Consider the following 24,594-nt stretch of genomic DNA (forward strand, 5'->3'; position numbering starts at 1 on the left):
TGAGACTTCAAATGTTTATTTGTCCTGAAGTGACAGTAAATAATTATAATACTGTTAAAAAAATTATCTTTGGTCCCTCTTCGTCGTGAGTTTTATAAAACTGTTACCACGGTAGGGTCGTCTGAATTTCAAAACCACATTTTAAAATAATCAGTACAATCATTAACGGAGCTAATCAGACTAAAAAGAAAACTGCACAGTTTCAGTCATAATTCATCCCGAGCAGACACAGCAGCTGGAGCTTCAGAACCCCGACCTCACGGGGCGTTTGGGAATGTCGAAATTTCCAAAGTCTGAGATCAAGTCTTTTATTTTTCTGTGGTTTCAAACAGGAAGTAACATTTTTTTATTTTTATTACAATAAAAACAAAAAATAAAAAAATTCTGTAATTGTGACAACCCAGGTTACCACGGTAACCACGCTTACAGTCAGCAAAGCGGTTTTCACACCGGTGTCTCCTCCTTCACCTCCACCTCCTCCTCCTCCTTTTTCACCTCCTCTTCCTCCTTCTTCACCTCCTCTTCCTCCTTTTCCTGCAGGAACAACATGAAGAAATCACAACATTTCTGTATTTAACACCCTTTCAGAATAAAAGCATGAGGAAATGTTGCTGAATAACTTTTATGGTTTCTCAAACAGGAAGGAGTAGATAAATGTCATTTTATTTTGAAAGGTCCAGAAGAGAATTAGGGCCAGTGTGAAGGAACCTGCTGTGCACTCTGAGATTAAAGTTGAAATTTTGAGAATAAAGTCAAACTTTAAAGCTGACCACATACAGAGCGGTCCACTGGTAATCCTAATCCTGTGCGAGTCTGTAATAAAGCGGGGTAATGAGCCTGTTTTTACAGGCCGTGCAGCGTTTCTGCTCTTTTATTCTTTCATAATAAAAGAGGCTGCGTAGAACATTGTGAACAAAGTTTTAGCACATTTAAAGCCTTTATAGAGTTTTTCTGTCAGTTTATTTCAACTTCTGTTCACAAATCGAGCGTATAGCTTAAGTCCAGGCAGGCTGCAGAGTCGAGCACTGCCATATAATCAAGATCAGCTGATCTGCTCTAAGCACGCTACTGGCTAATCACACTCGTGTTGCCATATTGATGCTACGTTTCGCTGCTCCCTCTGCTAGCTGCTTGTTAAAACCCTCCTCCACCCTAGCTCCTCTTTTATGCTACATCTGACTGAATCGGTGTCATCCTGTTGTCACGATGCTGCCCTGCTCTGCTCTGCTCTGCGTTTTTGCTGCTCTTCCCTGCCATATTTATAACCACTAATCGTGTGTGTTTGACAGAGTGGTCCTGACTGAATTAACTTTATTTGTTCACATTTTTTCCTTCACCTCTGACCCTGACCCTCTTCTGGAGAAAGGTTGAAACGGATCCTAAACTTTACTTTGACATGGTCATGACATGAGTTTATGACGAAAGTTCATTTCTATGATCATAAACAAATGTAAAAGGGGCAGAGACCTTAGGTGGAGCCTCAGATGTTTGCCCTGCCCCTTCCTGCAGCTCCTTCACTTCCTGTCGAGCCTGAAAAAAGAAAAAAAAAACATATGTTACTTCCTGTGACCTCTGTGATCCTCCATGTTTGTTAAAATCAGATTTAAAAACCGGCTGTGGTCAAACATGAGCCCTGAGGTGTTCCGGATTATTCCGCTGACCTGCTCGAGCTCAGAGAGAAGCTGCTGACGCTGCTGCTCCTCGGCCTGCAGACGCACGCACATCTGCTGCACCTGAGACTGCATCTGCACACAAACACACAATAATAACTTCAATATTACAATAATAATACAATAATAATAATATAATAATAACATCTGCTGCACTTAAGACTGAATCTGCACAAAAACACACTAAAATAATTTAGTTATACAATAATAAGATAATGTGATAATAAGATCATGATTCAATAACAACATATTTATTTAATGATAATAATAAAATAATAATATAATTGTTTAATAAAACTATAATTATAATACAATAATATTATTAAATAATAGTAATTATACCATGATAATATTATACAATAGTAATTATTATTCAATAATAATAATTCAATAATAATAATTATTCAACAATATTATCATTATTATAAAACAATAATAATATAAATATAGAATAATAATATTATTATAACACAATAATTAGCAGGAACTTAATAAGAAAGCAACAAAACAGAACTCGGTGAAGCCAAAAGATCAACAGATCAGCTGCAGGAGACAAAAACTTCTCCAACCAAAAAAAAAAGCCCTAAAAAACTGAATTCAGTGGATCTTCTGACTCCACATCAGGTCCCCGCTCTGGTCTAAATGTTGCTAACAGATTTGTGCGTCACTGCTTACGTCTGGTTGAAGTATTTCTGTCGATCTGAAGATTTTAAAGCTTTTTATTTAAATTCGGACTAAAGCTGAAATGATGAATTCGGGGTTAGAACGCCGGCGTCTCTGACCTGAGCGAGCTCCTCGCTGCAGCTCTGCGTGACGCTCGCCTCCTCCAGCTGTTTCTCCAGCTGAGCCTCCAACAGCATCAACTGTTCCCTCAGCTGACAGATACAAAGAGACAAAACTTTATTAACACACACTTTATTTACACAGACAAAATAGACAGCCACTGGATTAACACAAATAAAAAGAAAACTGATTTTAAAACTAAAATGTCAAAAAGAGAAAAATGATGAAGAAATTATTATAATGATTACATGAATGTATGAATTCAGGTCAAATAAAATATCATTTTAAATAATAAGAATAAATAAATAAACTTAAAAATAAAATAGGTATACGTTAATAGAAGAAGATAAATATATAAAAATAATCATACTCATAACAAAAAATGCTAAGAATTTTTACAATGTTAAATAAGTGAAAAAGCACAAAATTATCTAATAAAAGAATAGATTTTAAAGTAATAAAAATATATATGAATGAATTAATAAATTAAAGACACAAAATTAATGAATAAGTTTATAATCAATGAAAGAAAAAAAGGAAGAAAATCAAACATTGAAAAATGAAAAATAAATAATGGTTAAAAAAATCCTTTTGGTTAATAAAAATAATAAGACAGAGAAGAAAGAGAAAAGTAGGAAATAATAAAAACAATTTTAAATTGAATTAAGAATAAAACTAGATACTAATAATACTAATATGAATTAAAAGATAATTGAAATAATTCCTTCTATTGATAAAACAGATTTATTTATTGAACTCTGCCCCCATTGTTGGTATATTTACACGTTTTATTGTGGATAAATTAATCATGGCGTCTGACCTGCTGCGTGTCGTCCGTCTCTGTCTTCATCTGAATTTCTTCCTGCAGCAACTTCAGCTGATCAACAACCTGCAGACAGAAGCAATCGCTCACCATCAACATGATCACCCAGATAAAGGACGCTATAGTAATGCAGATTTTCAAAATAAAAGCCCCCTAAATGTTACCCCTACTAATAGAGGAAATCAGAGGATAATAAAGTCATCAGGATCAAATTTAAACTTTCAGTGATTCAGAGTTTAATATTGATCTCTGATGATTGAAAAAGACTTTTCTCCTCACTGATTGGTTCTGCTGCTCAGCCTCAGTCAGTTTCTTCTTCCACTCGTTTTCTTCTTCTTCAAAGCGTCGCTGCAGAGCCTGAAGCTCCGCCTCCTGACGTCCAAGAAAATGAAAAAACCAATCAGACAAGAAAAAAACAACCAAAACAAAGAAGAAGCAGAGTAATCTGGTCAATGAGAGGAAAGGTAGACTAAAGTTCATGGTCGTCTTCATCGTTACCGTGTCCTGCAGCAGCTTCGTCTTCTGATCAAACTCCGCCTCCAGATCAGCCTGTTTCTGCTCCGCCTCCTCCACCCTCGCCTGCAGCTGGACAACAAAAACATCAGGTTGACAACCACACTGAGTCACAGACGTCAGAAATGTAAATCCTAAAGTACAGAGGTCGTTTAGCTCTGAATCAGGAGAAAAAATCCAAACTTCTGATTTAAAAAAACATGAATCTAGAAAAACCTGCATAAAAAGACCTGAGATTATAACAGTGAGAAATTCTTGAATAAAAAGTTACAGAATTACAAAAGTTAAACAGTCCCTAAAAAGTCCTGAATTTGAGATTCTGCAGGAAAAAACACAAAAAAGTGGATTTTTAGTGATATATCCCCTTTAAAACTTTCTATTTCTAATCATCATTATTATCTGACGTGTTCAATGTGAGGAGAAAGTGTTCCCTGTTTTTACCTCAGAGTGAGACCTCTCTGTGTCACTTTTACCCTCCTGAACTTTCTGAGTGAAAACTTCCATCCAGTTCTCCTGTAAAAATAAAAACACAGAGAAAACCCCGGCTTAGCCCTGAGTGCAGACTGTCAGGCTCAACAATGAACCTGTAGCCACCTCAAACACAATAAAACAGCATTATCATTATTAAACTGTTCCTCTTTGTATCATTGGATCCACCCAGCCCATCTGTCCCATCTATTATAAACACAAAACCAGCTAGCTTTCACCTTTTCATCAAATTAAATCTTAAATCCATACAAACACGAAACAGCTGACTGACCTGCTCTGTCTCCATGGGAACGCCAGGAAACAGAGCCTGCAGGGACACCTGGAAGTCTGAATGCAGGGACGCACACCTGGACTGAACCTCAGCCTGGAAACACAGAAACACATAGACGTAAATTAATATTAGAAAATACGAGTTTAATAAACTTTTATTTTTCTGTTCAAGTCACTGACCAGCTCGGCTTTAAGCTCCACCTCCCTCTGCTCCCTCAGACGCTCTGCCTCTGAAAGCGCTGCTGCTGATGCCGCCATCTTCTCCTCTAGCTCCTGAAGACGAGGAGAAGAAAGAAAGCCGACATCACAGAACATCACCTCCTCTTCAGTGACCTAAGAGTCTAATCTCTGATATTAACCATGTAAACAGATCTATGTTTCACACTCTATAATCCGTGGATCTAGGACCATATTTGGCGTGTTTGCTGTTGACTCACGTTGCCATGGTTACGAGCCTGCTGCAACTCTTCCTCCAGGCGAAGCAGCTGAGACTCCTCCTCCAAACTGACACAAATACGATGAAAAAGCACGTAGCATTAAAAATCAAATATTAGTGTGACGTCTAGATTTGAATCAAGATTTCTGGGTTTTTACTTTTCAAAGGGCTGATCCGATTCAGTCTCACTTCCTGATCCCTGCAGAGAAGAAGGAGAAACGGCAGGAAGTGAGGTCATAGGAAAGATGTGTCAATTCAAATGCAGGAGCTAATAAAAGATCTTAGACGTTACACACAGAGATGCCACATAGAATGACATCACCACTTTTACTGGTGACCAGTACACACCAGCAAAGATGGCAGAGGAGAGGTGGCAGACTACAAGGAAGAAGAGAAAGAAATAGAGGGAAAAGCCCCAACATCCCGAGCTTCACTAACATTCTGTCCTCTGCCTTTGATTACATCCTTTAAAGTTTATCAAACATTCCATCCTCTATCTTTGATAATGTCATCCATTTAAGTCTATCAAACATTCCTTCCTAGCCTTTGAAGATGATGTCATCCTTTGAGTTTATCAAATATTCCATCCTCTATCTTTGATAATGTCATCCATTTAAGTCTATCAAACATTCCTTCCTAGCCTTTGAAGATGATGTCATCCTTTGAGTTTATCAAATATTCCATCCTCTATCTTTGATAATGTCATCCATTTAAGTCTATCAAACATTCCTTCCTAGCCTTTGAAGATGATGTCATCCTTTGAGTTTATCAAATATTCCATCCTCTATCTCTGGTGATGTCATCCTTTAAAGTTTATCAAACATTCCATCCTAGCCTTTGAAGATGATGTAATCCTTTAAAGGCTATCAAACATTCTATCCTTTTCTTTTAAGAGGATGTCATTCTTTAAAGATTATCAAACATTCCATCCTAGCTTTTGAATATGATGTCATTCTTTAAAGTCTATCTAACATTCCATCCTAGTCTTTGAAGTTGATGTCATATTAACAGCTGGCTTTGATGCCACTAAGCATCATGGGTAGTTGAGACAGTGTGGGGCATTAACACCTCAGTGGTTTTCTGGTGTCAGTAGCCACGCCTCTTCCTGTCAGACATGGTGTCACCTCAGTCCAAAAGAAGAGGGATAGGGAGGTAGTGGTCTTCAGAGGCGACAGGTAAGATGAAGCGTATGTGCTGCGACGGTCGCATACACTGACTCTGTGGTTCATCTGGATGCCCTGAGCTTTGTCCTCTCAGTGGTTTGAAGGTGTTTAGGCTTTAGAGGAGGATTTTTATGTGGCTTTGGGTCTAAATAGGTTCCTTATTAAAGATTGAGGAAAACACAGAAGTCCTTTTCTGTGTTTTTCATCAACCGGGGCTTTGTCTGTAACTCTTCCTGACTGTGAGGATCTGCGTACCTCTTTCTGTGTCTGATCTGCTGCCTCGCCTTCGCCGCCGTCTTCCTTTGCACTGCAGAGAATCACGCCACAACGTTTATCAAAGACGTTTCATCATGAACACTGTAAAATGTTTGAAATATTATTCTGTTCTGTGTGTTTTTACCTCTCTGATAGTGATGATCTAAGCAGCTGTAGCTCCTCCCTCAGCTGAGTAAGCTCCGCCTCCAGAGTGACCACCTGTTCGTCTTTTTGCTGCACGCTGATAGGAAGTCACACAGGAAGTCACTTAAAGGTTTCCTACAACACTCATGATTTTTGACTGATAGACACAAAAGGTTCAAACCTGATCTTCAGCTGCTCAACTTCAGACGATTCAGCGACCTGCAGAAACAAACACGCCAATGATGTCATCACCATCACACGTTAACATTAACACGTGATTTCAAACACTACAATCTCTATTTGAGTGGTCAAAAGCATCAGAGTGATGAGCCTTTATAAAAATAACATGATTTTCATGAGACATCCATGAAGGTGAGGAAATGACAAACAGACCCAGCAACTTTTCTGAAAGTTGTTGAAGTATTTGTGCAATTCAGAAGTAATGCAGGGTTTGTTCTAATTGTTTAGTAATTAAAATAATTATATTAGCAATCTGGTATCGGGGTATCAAACAGGCATCTATATTGATAATAAAGACCATTATCGTGTAATTAAAGATTTTTGTATTATCGTAGCTCTGACCTGGATGACCGCCTGGCTCTCCAGCTGGACCTTCAGCTCCTGCAACTCACTTTCTTTGGACGCCAGCGCCCCCTGGAGCTCTGAGGAGAAAACATAGGGCATAAAAAATCAGCAAACACATGAAATTTACCTCAACAATCGTTAACATTTTCATGTTTCTTTGGATGTCAGATCCACTTTAAGAGCCCTCTGTGCTTCATTAGAAAAGACAGAGGAAGTTTAGGAGTACTCAAGGACACCTGGAACATTCCACAGGTAAGAAGGTTAGTGGTGAATGGTTGTTTTCCTTATTTCAGCGAGAGAATGCAGAAACTATTTCTGCACGAGTTACAACAGTATGGCTTCACAGTGAAAGAGGTCACATGTTTTGTTGCTCTGATTGGCCCGTGGAGATGTGACAGACAGAACATTCATCCAATCAAACTCCGAGTTTTTTTCAAATCCTCTGCCTTTTCTCAAACATTTCCTATTGAAGCTTTCCCAGATGGATGTGTGAAACAAATCAATGGGGCATGTCAGGTTAGAGACGACCGCCATGTCCTATACACTATGAGGCAGAGTTAGCATCATGCTATCAGAAACACTGACCGCTAACAGCTGCAGCCTCCTGCTGTGAAACCTTCAGCTGGGAACACACTTCCTCCAGCTGCTGCTGCAGAGTGCGCTCCGTGTCTGCGTGGACCAGCTGCAGGGAGAAGAAGAAAGCACTTCCTGTTTACATCAAACTCACAGCTGATTGGCTGTCAAAATAAAATATACCACAGGGATGTGATGATGAGATGTGATGTTTTTAGTCTGATGTATTTCCCACCTGAACTTTGGACAGTTCTTGCTCGGCCGTAGCCATCTTGGCCTCCAGGTTCTTCCTGAGCTCCTCATCGGCTCGCAGGGCGTTGGAGCGCTCGGTCAGCTCACGGCCCAGTCGGACGCAGTCCTGTCTGAGACGGGCGAGTTCCGCGTTCTGCCTGCAGGACGGTGACGGCAGATAACTGTTAGATCATTTCAACACAGCATGGGGCACAGAAAAGCCTTCAAGATCCAGTGATTATCACAGGACTGGCAAACAGGCTGGCATACTCACACTTATGGGCAATTTAGAGTTAACAATCAACCTAATAAGTGTGTCTGAGTCTGAGTCTGAGTTACCAGGTGAGTTACTCGGCTACAGGATGAGTTACCAGGTGTGTTACATGGCTACAGGATGAGTTACCACGTGTGTTACCTGGCTACAGGATGAGTTACCAGGTGAGTTACATGGCTACAGGATGAGTTACCAGGTGTATTACATGGCTACAGGATGAGTTACCAGGTGAGTTACATGGCTACAGGATGAGTTACCAGGTGTGTTACATGGCTACAGGATGAGTTACCAGGTGAGTTACATGGCTACAGGATGAGTTACCAGGTGTGTTACATGGCTACAGGATGAGTTACCAGGTGAGTTACATGGCTACAGGATGAGTTACCAGGTGTATTACATGGCTACAGGATGAGTTACCAGGTGAGTTACATGGCTACAGGATGAGTTACCAGGTGTGTTACATGGCTACAGGATGAGTTACCAGGTGAGTTACATGGCTACAGGATGAGTTACCAGGTGAGTTACATGGCTACAGGATGAGTTACCAGGTGAATTACCTGGATACTTGATGAGTTACAAGGTGTGTTACATGGCTACAGGATGAGTTATCACGTGAGTTACATGGCTACAGGATGAGTTACCAGGTGTGTTACATGGCTACAGGATGAGTTACCAGGTGAGTTACATAGCTACAGGATGAGTTACCAGGTGAATTACCTGGATACAGGATGAGTAACCAGGTGAGTTACATGGCTACAGGATGAGTTACCACGTGAGTTTCATGGCTACAGGATGAGTTACCACGTGAGTTTCATGGCTACAGGATGAGTTACCACGTGAGTTACATGGCTACAGGATGAGTTACCACGTGAGTTTCATGGCTACAGGATGAGTTACCACGTGAGTTACATGGATACAGGATGAGTAACCAGGTAAGTTACATGGCTACAGGATGAGTTACCAGGTGAGTTACATGGCTACAGGATGAGTTACCAGGTGTGTTACATGGCTACAGGATGAGTTACCAGGTGTGTTACATGGCTACAGGATGAGTTACCAGGTGAGTTACATGGCTACAGGATGAGTTACCAGGTGAGTTACATGGCTACAGGATGAGTTACCAGGTGAATTACCTGGATACTTGATGAGTTACAAGGTGTGTTACATGGCTACAGGATGAGTTACCACGTGAGTTACATGGCTACAGGATGAGTTACCAGGTGTGTTACATGGCTACAGGATGAGTTACCAGGTGAGTTACATGGCTACAGGATGAGTTACCAGGTGAGTTACATGGCTACAGGATGAGTTCCCAGGTGAATTACCTGGATACAGGATGAGTAACCAGGTGATTTACATGGCTACAGGATGAGTTACCAGGTGAGTTACATGGCTACAGGATGAGTTACCACGTGTGTTACATGGCTACAGGATGAGTTACCACGTGAGTTACATGGCTACAGGATGAGTTACCACGTGAGTTTCATGGCTACAGGATGAGTTACCACGTGAGTTACATGGCTACAGGATGAGTTACCACGTGTGTTACATGGCTACAGGATGAGTTACCACGTGAGTTACATGGCTACAGGATGAGTTACCACGTGAGTTTCATGGCTACAGGATGAGTTACCACGTGAGTTTCATGGCTACAGGATGAGTTACCAGGTGAGTTACATGGCTACAGGATGAGTTACCAGGTGAGTTACATGGCTACAGGATGAGTTACCAGGTGAATTACCTGGATACTTGATGAGTTACAAGGTGTGTTACATGGCTACAGGATGAGTTACCACGTGAGTTACATGGCTACAGGATGAGTTACCAGGTGTGTTACATGGCTACAGGATGAGTTACCACGTGAGTTTCATGGCTACAGGATGAGTTACCACGTGAGTTACATGGCTACAGGATGAGTTACCACGTGAGTTTCATGGCTACAGGATGAGTTACCACGTGAGTTACATGGATACAGGATGAGTAACCAGGTAAGTTACATGGCTACAGGATGAGTTACCAGGTGAATTACCTGGATACTGGATGAGTTACAAGGTGTTTTACATGGCTACAGGATGAGTTACCACGTGTGTTACATGGCTACAGGATGAGTTACCAGGTGTGTTACATGGCTACAGGATGAGTTACCAGGTGTGTTACATGGCTACAGGATGAGTTACCAGGTGTGTTACATGGCTACAGGATGAGTTACCAGGTGTGTTACATGGCTACAGGATGAGTTACCAGGTGTGTTACATGGCTACAGGATGAGTTACCAGGTGTGTTACATGGCTACAGGATGAGTTACCAGGTGAGTTACATGGCTACAGGATGAGTTACCAGGTGTGTTACATGGCTACAGGATGGGTTACCAGGTGAGTTACATGGCTACAGGATGAGTTACCAGGTGAGTTACATGGCTACAGGATGAGTTACCACGTGTGTTACATGGCTACAGGATGGGTTACTAGGTGTGTTACATGGCTACAGGATGAGTTACCAGGTGTGTTACATGGCTACAGGATGAGTTACCAGGTGAGTTACATGGCTACAAGATGAGTTACCAGGTGAGTTACATGGCTACATGATGAGTTACCAGGTGAGTTACATGGCTACAGGATGAGTTACCAGGTGTGTAACATGGCTATAGGATGGGTTACCAGGTGAATTACCTGGATACTGGATGAGTTACAAGGTGTTTTACATGGCTACAGGATGAGTTACCACGTGAGTTACATGGTTACAGGATGAGTTACCACGTGAGTTACATGGCTACAGGATGAGTTACCAGGTGTGTTACATGGCTACAGGATGGGTTACCAGGTGAGTTACATGGCTACAGGATGAGTTACCAGGTGTGTAACATGGCTACAGGATGGGTTACCAGGTGAATTACCTGGATACAGGATGAGTTACCTGCTCTCCGCCTGGCTGGTGGCCTGGTTCAGGGCATCTCTGAGGATAGAGTTCTCCTGCTGCAGCCTGGCCAGCTGAGCGTTTGGACCATTCTCCAGTTGTTCCTGCAGACTCAGGATCTGTTGGAGGTCAGCACACTGTTAGCATAGCACGCCACAACCACACAGTTATCCTGACTCAATCTATGGCTGATAATGTTTCTGCTGTGCCTCATCTATCTGTCCATGTATCCTCCCTCCCCAGATTTTCTCTGGGCTCTAAATGCTCGATCTCAGCATGATGACTACCCCAAAAAGACTTCGATTTAACCCACTCTCCAAAGTATGACGTTACCTTCTGGTTCAGCTGCTCAGTCTGTTTCTGATGTTCATGGTCAGCAGTCTCCATCGTGGTCTTCAGAGCGTCGACTTCCTGAACCTGAGCACTAAGCTCCGCCTTCAGACGCGCCTCCAGAGACGCCATCTTGGATTTCTCTGTGTTGAGTTGCTGCAGGAAGAGGTACAGAAATGGAAGATATTGTTATTGAGCAGGAGGGGAATAAATGATGCAAACATGCTTACGATATTAGCAGCGTCTGACCTTGCTGAGCTCTCGGAGGCGGTTCTTGGCGGCTGTGGCGTCCTCCTGCTCGGCGGTCAGCAGCTTCTCTTTGTCCTCCAGCTGTTTCTTCAGAGCAGACAAAGGGTCTCCTTTCTGACACGCCTGAAAGTCAAAGAGACTCAAACGCTCAGCAAACAGGGGAAATCCTTGTTTTCTACTAAATACATGGGTATTAGTAGTATTTCCCACTGTAAGGATGTAGGTCACTTTAATATCTTCATTTATCTTTGAGCAGTTATGTTTTATCATGTTTCAGAAGCTCTGTGTTCTTAGATCATTTCATGTCTGAATGTTGCTCTATAAATAAACCCACCCTGCCTTAGGACTATTGGCTTTGTTTACTTGTTGAATATTCTAACCTCTGTTTACTGTTTTTTTTGGGGTTTTTTTCAAGATTTATTTTTGGGCTTTTTCATGCCTTCATTTGATAGAGGAAGGACAGTGGACAAACCCAGAAACAGGGAAGAGAGCGGGGAGAGACATGCGGTAAAGGGCCACAGGCCGGATCCGAACCGGGCCGCCTGCGCACATGGGTAGCGCCCCAAACCACTCAACCATCTGCGCTCCCACCTCTGTTTACTTTTAGTTTGACTTGTTGGTTCTACTGACAGCGAACATGAAACTCTGCAGACTGAGAAGAAACAGGAGAAGTTTAGTTCGCGTTCTGACCACTAGTGCTTACCAGCTGCCATGATTCCTGGCGGACTCCGGCCTTCTGGTTCAGGACCTCCAGGAGTTTCTGCGTCTCATCTTCACTGAGCGTCATGGCGGAGACGGCGGACAGCAGCTCGCTGGACGGGAGTGTCACAGAGGAGTCAGCAGTGTCTGCCACTGGAAGAACAATCCAGAAAACAAGAGTTAATACCCCTAAGAGGTGAACTGGAATTAAGGGATTCAAACGGTCAATACCCGATCAATACAGTGTGTTTAAGACGATACAGTCCCTGTGAGAACCTGCTGAAAAGTGTCTGACATGAACAAACACAATGTTTCCATTTCTATTCTCAAACATTGGCAGCATCTCTGTTTTTGACCAAAAACATTGGAAACTTTTCTGTTTTTGACCAAAAATGTTGGCAACATTTGTTTTTGACCAAAAGCGTTGGCAACATTTGTTTTTGACCAAAAACATTGGCAACATCTCTGTTGCCAATGTTTAAACTACTAAACTATTGGAAGTATTTATGTTTTTACTAAAATGCTGAAGGTTTTTGGGTTTTTTTTTTTGCATTTTTACGTCCAGACACTCTGCCTGGGTTATTGATCCCAGCGGTTATTGATCCTCAGGTGTGTAGAGGATTTACCGATCACTCCTCCTATTGGCCGTCTGTTCTTGTTGATATCAGCAGGATCAATATTCATTTTTACTTAAATCTGTTACCATGACAACCTTAAGTGCAATCAAACATTAGTTTAACAGAGACACCAATCAGACCTCTAAGATCAATATGAAAACTCTCTGATCAGACGTTACCAGATTCAGTGATCCCCGTCTTTGTAGCTCACCTGGCTCAGGTTTGTTCTTCTTCTTCTTCTTGCTCGTTGTCTCTTTGGTCTCTTTTGGTTCTTTGGGTCCTTTGGGTTCCTCAGGTTTGATGGAAGGCGGTTCTTTGGTTACTTCAGGCACGTTTACCGGGGAAACCTCCACCACCGGCGCCATCGCCATCACCAGAACCTCCTTTGCAACTGTTTCCACCACAGCAGCTGGCTCCGCCTTGGCTGACTTCTTCTTCTTCTTCTCCTTTGGCGACGGTGCTGGAGGAGACTCGATGGCCATGGTTACCACAGCAGGCACAGCTTCGGGCTCAGGTTCAGGTGCTGGTTCAGGTTCTGGTACCGGTTCAAGTTCAGGTGCAGCATCAGGCTCAGCAGCTGGCTCCGGGTCAGACTCTGGTTCAGTAACAGTGACCACCTCAGGCTCCTCGTCGACCTCCACGCTGGGTTCAGGGAGCTTGACTTCAGGCCGCTCCTCCTTCTTCCTCCCTTTGTTCTTCTTCTCCTGGTTCTTGTCCTTCTTCTTCTTCTCTGATCGCTGGTTCTGGTTTTGGACCAGGTGGCGCCTCTGTTTGGCGAGCGCCTCCTCATAGGACGTCTCCTTCATAGAGAGTGTGGAGACGAGGGCGATGCCCACCGCCGAAATGATCATGAAGCCTCCAAAGACCATGAAGCCGAGGGTCTGGGGGTCGGAGACGTCCATGACTGATCAGAGGGTCCCACAGGAAGTCTGGAGGACAGAGAGGAGGACATTTAACGGAAGTTAAACCTGGAGGCTGAACTTACAGACCCTAAGACTTTCTACAGCTTACCACCTCAGCAGTGGCCCATATAAGGACAGATGGGACTGTCCCAGGAACCAAGAACCTCTGAGGAACTCTTGATCACAGGAACTAGAGTCTAAATTCAGCTCCAGGATAACTGATCTACCTCTGTAAAAGTCGCTGCTTGGGGGGAGATAAGGGCGGGGAACTTATAAAGAAATACCAGCCCCCTTTGTCGTGGACCAGGCGGATCTTCGCTCCAGGAGCTCCTGGGCAGCCAGGAGGAGGTGTCTGGATTTCTGAAAGCTGAAAGTCAATGAAGCCCACTGACCTCTGATAGTGGAGTCAATACAGCTCTAATAAGAGGGGACCAGAACCTATAAATCTTAGACCACGGTGGAACTGTAGACCACAATGGGCCAAAGAAACCATGACGGTATTTAACAAGAAGCTCCAGGACATTTTGGTTGAAATGCACCTTTATACTGTGTGATAATCTCCAGCCAGCTCTAAAGATAACACCTGCAGATCAGTGAGAGGAGGTCAAAGGTCACCATGTGTGGTTACAGGCTCCCGGCTTCAACCACTGAGTGGTTTATAGATCACAACGATGATTAAATCACACGACTACTGATTATTGATCAGCTGACTCTGAACAGATTACAAAGTCAGCTTTCAGAGAGACGATTGTGTCAGACAGGAAGGAAAAGAGATTTTATTTTATTATTCAGGAGAAAAGCAAAAGATAAATTTGTGACTGGAGCTGAACTGTTGAGAATGAAGTAGTTGAATTTAAAGACTGGACAGAAATATTGAGGAACAAGACACAACTTTCAGTTTCTCAGGTTTAATATTTATATTTTAAATTCTTTTGACATTTCAAATTTTCGACATTTGCACATATTTTTAAGTTGCCTTTTTTTTAGTTTGTTGACATTTTGTCTTCATATTTGCAGCTGATATAGACTGATATTTACAGCTGATATAGACTGATATTTGCAGCTGATATAGACTGATATTTACAGCTGATATAGACTGATATTTATAGCACATAGAGACTGATATTTACAGCTGATGTAGACTGATATTTACAGCTGATATAGACTGATATTTACAGAAGATATAGACTGATATTTACAGCTGATATAGACTGATATTTACTGCTGATATAGACTGATATTTACAGCTGATGTAGACTGATATTTACAGCTGATATAGACTGATATTTACAGCTGATATAGACTGATATTTACAGCTGATATTGACTGATATTTACAGCTGATATAGACTGATATTTACAGCTGATATAGACTGATATTTACAGCTGATATTGACTGATATTTACAGCTGACATAGACTGATATTTACAGCTGATATAGACTGATATTTACAGAAGATATAGACTGATATTTACAGCTGATATAGACTGATATTTACAGATGATATTGACTGATATTTACAGCTGATATAGACTGATATTTACAGCTGATATAGACTGATATTTACAGAAGATATAGACTGATATTTACAGCTGATGTAGACTGATATTTACAGATGATATTGACTGATATTTACAGCTGATATAGACCGATATTTACAGATGATATTGACTGATATTTACAGCTGACATAGACTGATATTTACAGCTGATATAGACTGATATTTACAGCTGATATAGACTGATATTTACAGCCGACAGACTGATATTTACAGCTGATATAGACTGATATTTAGAGCTGATGTTGGCTGATATTTACAGCTGACAGACTGATATTTACAGCTGATATAGACTGATATTTACAGCTGATATAGACTGATATTTACAGCTGATATAGACTGATATTTACAGCTGATATAGACTGATATTTACAGCTGATACAGACTGATATTTACAGCTGACAGACTGATATTTACAGCTGATATAGACTGATATTTACAGCTGATACAGACTGATTTTTACAGCTGACAGTCTGATATTTACAGCTGATATAGACTGATATTTACAGCTGATATAGACTGATATTTACAGCTGACACACTGATATTTACAGCTGATATAGACTGATATTTACAGCTGATGTAGGCCGATATTTACAGCTGATATAGACTGATATTTACAGCTGATGTAGACTGATATTTACAGCTGATATAGACTGATATTTACAGCTGATGTAGGCTGATTTTTACAGCTGATGTAGGCTGATATTTACAGCTGACATAGACTGATATTTACAGCTGATATAGACTGATATTTACAGCTGATATAGACTGATATTTACAGCTGATATAGACTGATACTTACAGAAGATATAGACTGATATTTACAGCTGATGTAGGCTGATATTTACAGAAGATATAGACTGATATTTACAGCTGATGTAGGCTGATATTTACAGCTGATATAGACTGATATTAACAACTGATATAGACTGATATTTACAGCTGATGTAGGCTGATATTTACAGCTGATATAGACTGATATTTACAGCTGATATAGACTGATATTTACAGCTGATATAGACTGATATTTACAGCTGATATAGACTGATATTTACAGAAGATATAGACTGATATTTACAGAAGATATAGACTGATATTTACAGCTGATATAGACTGATATTTACAGAAGATATAGACTGATATTTACAGCTGATATAGACTGATATTTACAGAAGATATAGACTAATATTTACAGTTGATATAGACTGATATTTACAGAAGATATAGACTGATATTTACAGCTCATGTAGGCTGATATTTACAGAAGATATAGACTGATATTTACAGCTGATGTAGGCTGATATTTACAGCTGATTTAGACTGATATTTACAGAAGATATAGACTGATATTTACAGAAGATATAGACTGATATTTACAGCTGATGTAGGCTGATATTTACAGCTGATATAGACTGATATTTACAGCTGATATAGACTGATATTTACAGAAGATATAGACTGATATTTACAGAAGATATAGACTGATATTTACAGAAGATATAGACTGATATTTACAGCTGATATAGACTGATATTTACAGCTGATATAGACTAATATTTACAGCTGATATAGACTGATATTTACAGCTGATAAAGACTGATATTTACAGCTCATGTAGGCTGATATTTACAGAAGATAAAGACTGATATTTACAGCTGATGTAGGCTTATATTTACAGCTGATATAGACTGATATTTACAGCTGATATAGACTGATATTTACAGAAGATATAGACTGATATTTACAGCAGATATAGACTGATATTTACAGAAGATATAGACTGATATTTACAGCAGATATAGACTGATATTTACAGAAGATATAGACTGATATTTACAGCAGATATAGACTGATATTTACAGAAGATATAGACTGATATTTACAGCAGATGTAGACTGATATTTACAGCTGATGTAGACTGATATTTACAGCAGATATAGACTGATATTTACAGCAGATATAGACTGATATTTACAGCTGATATAGACTGATATTTACAGCTGATATAGACTGATATTTACAGCTGATATTGACTGATATTTACAGATGACATAGACTGATATTTACAGATGATATAGACTGATATTTACAGCTGATATAGACCGATATTTACAGATGATATTGACTGATATTTACAGCTGACATAGACTGATATTTACAGCTGATATAGACTGATATTTACAGCTGATATAGACTGATATTTACAGCTGACAGACTGATATTTACAGCTGATATAGACTGATATTTAGAGCTGATGTAGGCTGATATTTACAGCTGACAGACTGATATTTACAGCTGATATTGACTGATATTTACAGATGATATTGACTGATATTTACAGCTGATATAGACTTATATTTACAGCTGACATAGACTGATATTTACAGCTGATATAGACTGATATTTTCAGCTGATATTGACCGATATTTACAGCTGACATAGACTGATATTTACAGCTGACATAGACTGATATTTACAGCTGATATAGGCTGATATTTATAGCACATAGAGACTGATATTTACAGCTGATGTAGACTGATATTTACAGCTGATGTAGACTGATATTTACAGCTGATATAGACTGATATTTACAGCTGATATAGGCTGATATTTGCAGCTGATATAGACTGATATTTACAGCTGATATAGGCTGATATTTATAGCTGACATAGACTGATATTTACAGCTGATGTAGACTGATATTTACAGCTGATATAGACTGATATTTACAGCTGATATAGACTGATATTTGCAGCTGATATAGACTGATATTTACAGCTGATATAGTCTGATATTTATAGCTGACATAGACTGATATTTACAGCTGATGTAGACTGATATTTACAGCTGATATAGGCTGATATTTACAGCTGACACAGACTGATATTTACAGAAGATATAGACTGATATTTACAGCTGATATAGACTGATATTTACAACCGATATAGACTGATATTTACAGCTGATATTGACTGATATTTACAGCTGATATAGACTGATATGTACAGCTGATATAGACTGATATTTACAGATGATATTGACTGATATTTACAGCTGATATTGACTGATATTTACAGCTGATATAGGCTGATATTTACAGCTGACATAGACTGATATTTACAGCTGATATAGACTGATATTTACAGCTGATATAGACTGATATTTACAGCTGATATTGACTGATATTTACAGCTGACATAGACTGATATTTACAGCTGATATTGACTGATATTTACAGCTGATATTGACTGATATTTACAGCTGATATAGACTTATATTTACAGCTGACATAGACTGATATTTACAGCTGATATTGACTGATATTTACAGCTGATATTGACTGATATTTATAGCACATAGAGACTGATATTTACAGCTGATATAGACTGATATTTACAGCTGATATAGACTGATATTTACAGAAGATATAGACTGATATTTACAGCTGATATAGACTGATATTTACAGCTGATATTGACTGATATTTACAGATGACATAGACTGATATTTACAGATGATATAGACTGATATTTACAGCTGATATAGACCGATATTTACAGATGATATTGACTGATATTTACAGCTGACATAGACTGATATTTACAGCTGATATAGACTGATATTTACAGCTGATATAGACTGATATTTACAGCTGACAGACTGATATTTACAGCTGATATAGACTGATATTTAGAGCTGATGTAGGCTGATATTTACAGCTGACAGACTGATATTTACAGCTGATATTGACTGATATTTACAGATGATATTGACTGATATTTACAGCTGATATAGACTTATATTTACAGCTGACATAGACTGATATTTACAGCTGATATAGACTGATATTTTCAGCTGATATTGACCGATATTTACAGCTGACATAGACTGATATTTACAGCTGACATAGACTGATATTTACAGCTGATATAGGCTGATATTTATAGCACATAGAGACTGATATTTACAGCTGATGTAGACTGATATTTACAGCTGATGTAGACTGATATTTACAGCTGATATAGACTGATATTTACAGCTGATATAGGCTGATATTTGCAGCTGATATAGACTGATATTTACAGCTGATATAGGCTGATATTTATAGCTGACATAGACTGATATTTACAGCTGATGTAGACTGATATTTACAGCTGATATAGACTGATATTTACAGCTGATATAGACTGATATTTGCAGCTGATATAGACTGATATTTACAGCTGATATAGGCTGATATTTATAGCTGACATAGACTGATATTTACAGCTGATGTAGACTGATATTTACAGCTGATATAGGCTGATATTTACAGCTGACACAGACTGATATTTACAGAAGATATAGACTGATATTTACAGCTGATATAGACTGATATTTACAACCGATATAGACTGATATTTACAGCTGATATTGACTGATATTTACAGCTGATATAGACTGATATGTACAGCTGATATAGACTGATATTTACAGATGATATTGACTGATATTTACAGCTGATATTGACTGATATTTACAGCTGATATAGGCTGATATTTACAGCTGACATAGACTGATATTTACAGCTGATATAGACTGATATTTACAGCTGATATAGACTGATATTTACAGCTGATATTGACTGATATTTACAGCTGACATAGACTGATATTTACAGCTGATATTGACTGATATTTACAGCTGATATTGACTGATATTTACAGCTGATATAGACTTATATTTACAGCTGACATAGACTGATATTTACAGCTGATATTGACTGATATTTACAGCTGATATTGACTGATATTTATAGCACATAGAGACTGATATTTACAGCTGATGTAGACTGATATTTACAGCTGATATTGACTGATATTTACAGCTGACATAGACTGATATTTACAGCTGATATTGACTGATATTTACAGCTGATATTGACTGATATTTACAGCTGATATAGACTTATATTTACAGCTGACATAGACTGATATTTACAGCTGATATTGACTGATATTTACAGCTGACATAGACTGATATTTACAGAAGATATAGACTGATATTTACAGCTGATATAGACCGATATTTACAGATGATATTGACTGATATTTACAGCTGACATAGACTGATATTTACAGCTGATACAGACTGATTTTTACAGCTGATATAGACTGATATTTACAGATGATATAGACTGATATTTACAGCTGATATAGACCGATATTTACAGAAGATATAGACTGATATTTACAGCTGACATAGACTGATATTTACAGCTGATATAGACTGATATTTACAGATGATATAGACTGATATTTACAGCTGACATAGACTGATATTTACAGCTGATATTGACTGATATTTACAGCTGATATTGACTGATATTTACAGCTGATATAGACTTATATTTACAGCTGACATAGACTGATATTTACAGCTGATATTGACTGATATTTACAGCTGATATTGACTGATATTTACAGCTGACATAGACTGATATTTACAGCTGACATAGACTGATATTTACAGCTGATATTGACTGATATTTACAGCTGATATTGACTGATATTTACAGCTGACATAGACTGATATTTACAGCTGACATAGACTGATATTTACAGCTGATATTGACTGATATTTACAGCTGATATAGACTGATATTTACAGCTGACATTGACTGATATTTACAGAAGATATAGACTGATATTAACAGCTGATATAGACCGATATTTACAGATGATATTGACTGATATTTACAGCTGACATAGACTGATATTTACAGAAGATATAGACTGATATTAACAGCTGATATAGACCGATATTTACAGATGATATTGACTGATATTTACAGCTGACATAGACTGATATTTACAGCTGATATAGACTGATATTTACAGCTGATATAGACTGATATTTACAGAAGATATAGACTGATATTTACAGCTGATATAGACTGATATTTACAGATGATATAGACTGATATTTACAGCTGATATAGACCGATATTTACAGAAGATATAGACTGATATTTACAGCTGATATAGACTGATATTTACAGCTGATATAGACTGATATTTACAGATGATATAGACTGATATTTACAGCTGATATAGACCGATATTTACAGATGATATTGACTGATATTTACAGCTGACATAGACTGATATTTACAGCTGATATAGACTGATATTTACAGCTGATATAGGCTGATATTTACAGCTGACAGACTGATATTTACAGCTGATATAGACTGATATTTACAGCTGATATAGACTGATATTTACAGCTGATACAGACTGATATTTACAGCTGATATAGACTGATATTTACAGCTGACAGACTGATATTTACAGCTGATATATTGACTGATATTTACAGCTGATGTAGGCCGATATTTACAGCTGATACAGACTGATTTTTACAGCTGACAGTCTGATATTTACAGCTGATATAGACTGATATTTACAGCTGATATAGACTGATATTTACAGCTGACAGACTGATATTTACAGAAGATATAGACTGATATTTACAGCTGATGTAGGCTGATTTTTACAGCTGATGTAGGCTGATATTTACAGCTGATATAGACTGATATTTACAGCTGATGTAGGCTGATATTTACAGCTGACATAGACTGATATTTACAGCTGATGTAGACTGATATTTACAGAAGATATAGACTGATATTTACAGCTGATGTAGGCTGATTTTTACAGCTGATGTAGGCTGATATTTACAGCTGATATAGACTGATATTTACAGCTGATGTAGACTGATATTTACAGAAGATATAGACTGATATTTACAGCTGATGTAGGCTGATTTTTACAGCTGATGTAGGCTGATATTTACAGCTGATATAGACTGATATTTACAGCTGATATAGACTGATATTTACAGCTGATGTAGGCTGATATTTACAGAAGATATAGACTGATATTTACAGCTGATGTAGGCTGATATTTACAGCTGATATAGACTGATATTTACAGCTGATGTAGGCTGATATTTACAGCTGATATAGACTTGCAGCTGATATATTGATTTTAAATTTCTGCAGGGATTCGCCAATACTGATATCGTGTGGTTAACAGGGTGCATCCGTAGCAGTCATGATGACTGTTATTAAACATGGTTACTCACTGATTTTAGGATTTCTGCATCACATGCATCGATTAAACTGAAACTCTGAACTCTTTAACATCTGAGACTCTTTGAAGAGCAGCTACAAAGAAAATCTTTTCTCAATTTTGACTTTATTTTCCATGTTGATGTTATTTATCTTGATGTCAGTAAAAGTGCCTGTGTGACTTTTGTTTTTTGGTGGATTTGACTCAGAGCAAACGTTTTATTTGTTCTTTACAGGTAAAAATATGTAGACATACATCAGGCCCTTAGCCAGCCCGGTGGAAGGGGAGGGGCTTTTTTTGCCAAATGTGGGCCTTTTTTGCGGTTTCCTCCTCATGTTTAAATTTATTTTGAGCTTCGAATGGCATGCAGCTGTGCAGTATGCTGTGTCACACATGCAGGAGACGTTTTTAACAAAATAAGGAATTCTGTTTTTAATTTTGCTGGGTTAGGTCTTCATCATCATTTAAAGGGGTCCCATCCACTTAAAGGGACGGGGTCTTTAGAGTCCTCTGAACCCCCCTTGCTGAAATCTTGTATCAGCATGCAGCTGAAAAATATCGAGACACGGTACGGAGTCTGTATCGCCCAGCCCTATCCCTCTATAGGAACATGCTGTACTTTTCACTGCGCTTCATTTATAAAACAAATGTTGACTTTAGTGGGAGTTCTGACACACGGAACAGTTTATTAAGTATTTTTAAAAACAATTTAAAAATTAAAAGATCAGTCCGGGTTAACCTGAGCATTTAAACAGACCTTTAGGAAGTCAAATCATCAATAATGATGCTGCACAAGAACACCAGGAGCATGCAGCGTGAGAACTTTAACTTTTTATTCTTCTGGTACATTCTGTTCCTAAACTTTAATATGATTCAACTCAGCATTTTAAGGCAAAATCACTAAAAACACAGCTTCTGTTCAGCCTGTATAGAGTCTGATTTATTTAGAGAAACCTGCAGAAAATTAAGAAACCTAAATATTTTCATAAATGATGGTATGTCCTGCAGAGAGGGGGCTGCAGGAGTGACGTGTCTGAGTCCACAATTAACCCTTTGTACTATGAACACAGAGAGAGGGGGAGTTATGTAACCCTGCTCGGTTTCTTTGGGACCCTCAGATCCAGAACTTTACGTTAAATTTGGCGAAAAACACAAATAGACGAAAACACGTGAAGTAAACACGGATGCCTTCACGTGCACGCTGTAGCCTCGTGGGTTTGTCTTCAAAATGATATTTTTTCATCTCAGTCATCATTTTAGTGTAATTTACCCAAAAAGCTTTATTTCTGCAGCTGCACCAGCTTCCGTCCAGACTTTCTGCAGCACTCAGTCCTTAATTCAAACTTTGATCACTGACTCATCAAACTCTTTCATCACCGCCTTCTGGATTTGAGAGGTTTCTCGTTTTTGGTTTAATAAAATAACATCCTGTGATTCTGCTCTTTAAGGTCTTTCTGAGTAAAATGTCATGTATTTAACAAACTCTCTTACGTCTCTGCGTCATTCTTACGTAAAGGTTTCATTTTCAGTCTTAAATTTTCATCAAAGGTGAAATAAAATCTGTAAAATCGTAATAGAAAAGTTTTTCTCACCTCAGCGGAGTGGGTCTGTCAGGCTTCAGAGTCGTGGCACTTTCTGTGAACGGGACCAGAAGCTCCGCCCCTCGCCGGCAACAAGACTTCTCATTGGTCAGTGCGGACGTCACTTGGAGATCTTTAAATGAACCGGAAATGAGGAGGCGGGAGGACACCGCGAGCTCAACATGGGAGTTGTTCCGATTTAAAATCATAGAAATAACTAATTAATAAACAAAACGACCTTTAAACCTTCTTTTTATTCAATTATTACATTTTAAGTTAAAAAAAAAACAACTGATATTTTTGAATTAAACGTTATTACGACGTCTAAGAGCATTAGTGGGATACCTTTCTGTGTCAGTGATAAACAGTGAGGCAGTGTGTGTGTGTGTGTGTGTGTGTTCTTTATGTGTTTTTTCATGA

The 24,594-nt window shown here is 38.8% G+C and overlaps 1 protein-coding gene across 2 annotated transcripts; it reads right to left on the minus strand.

Moving 5' to 3' along the window:
• On the minus strand, window positions 1-24,259 carry rrbp1b (ribosome binding protein 1b). 2 transcript variants are annotated; one of them, XM_041784402.1, is made up of 25 exons: window positions 24,187-24,259; window positions 13,229-13,946; window positions 12,405-12,553; window positions 11,702-11,824; window positions 11,456-11,608; window positions 11,123-11,241; window positions 7,940-8,093; window positions 7,717-7,813; window positions 7,129-7,208; window positions 6,728-6,765; window positions 6,548-6,643; window positions 6,403-6,454; window positions 5,143-5,183; window positions 4,986-5,052; window positions 4,729-4,821; window positions 4,550-4,642; window positions 4,231-4,302; window positions 3,775-3,861; window positions 3,556-3,648; window positions 3,274-3,342; window positions 2,453-2,545; window positions 1,662-1,745; window positions 1,468-1,530; window positions 428-534; window positions 1-316 (listed from the first exon to the last, which is right to left on the minus strand). In XM_041784402.1, exons 2-24 carry the CDS (start codon window positions 13,917-13,919, stop codon window positions 445-447), a joined length of 2,697 nt encoding a protein of 898 aa, XP_041640336.1. In that variant the 5' UTR covers window positions 13,920-13,946; window positions 24,187-24,259; the 3' UTR covers window positions 1-316; window positions 428-444. The 2 variants fall into 2 exon arrangements, with proteins under 2 accessions (XP_041640336.1, XP_041640335.1); XM_041784401.1 differs by having other exon boundaries at window positions 1-534.
• Window positions 24,260-24,594: the final 335 nt, after the last annotated feature.

The sequence above is a fragment of the Cheilinus undulatus genome, linkage group 4 (genome assembly GCF_018320785.1).
Source record: "Cheilinus undulatus linkage group 4, ASM1832078v1, whole genome shotgun sequence".
Lineage (NCBI taxonomy): Eukaryota > Metazoa > Chordata > Actinopteri > Labriformes > Labridae > Cheilinus > Cheilinus undulatus.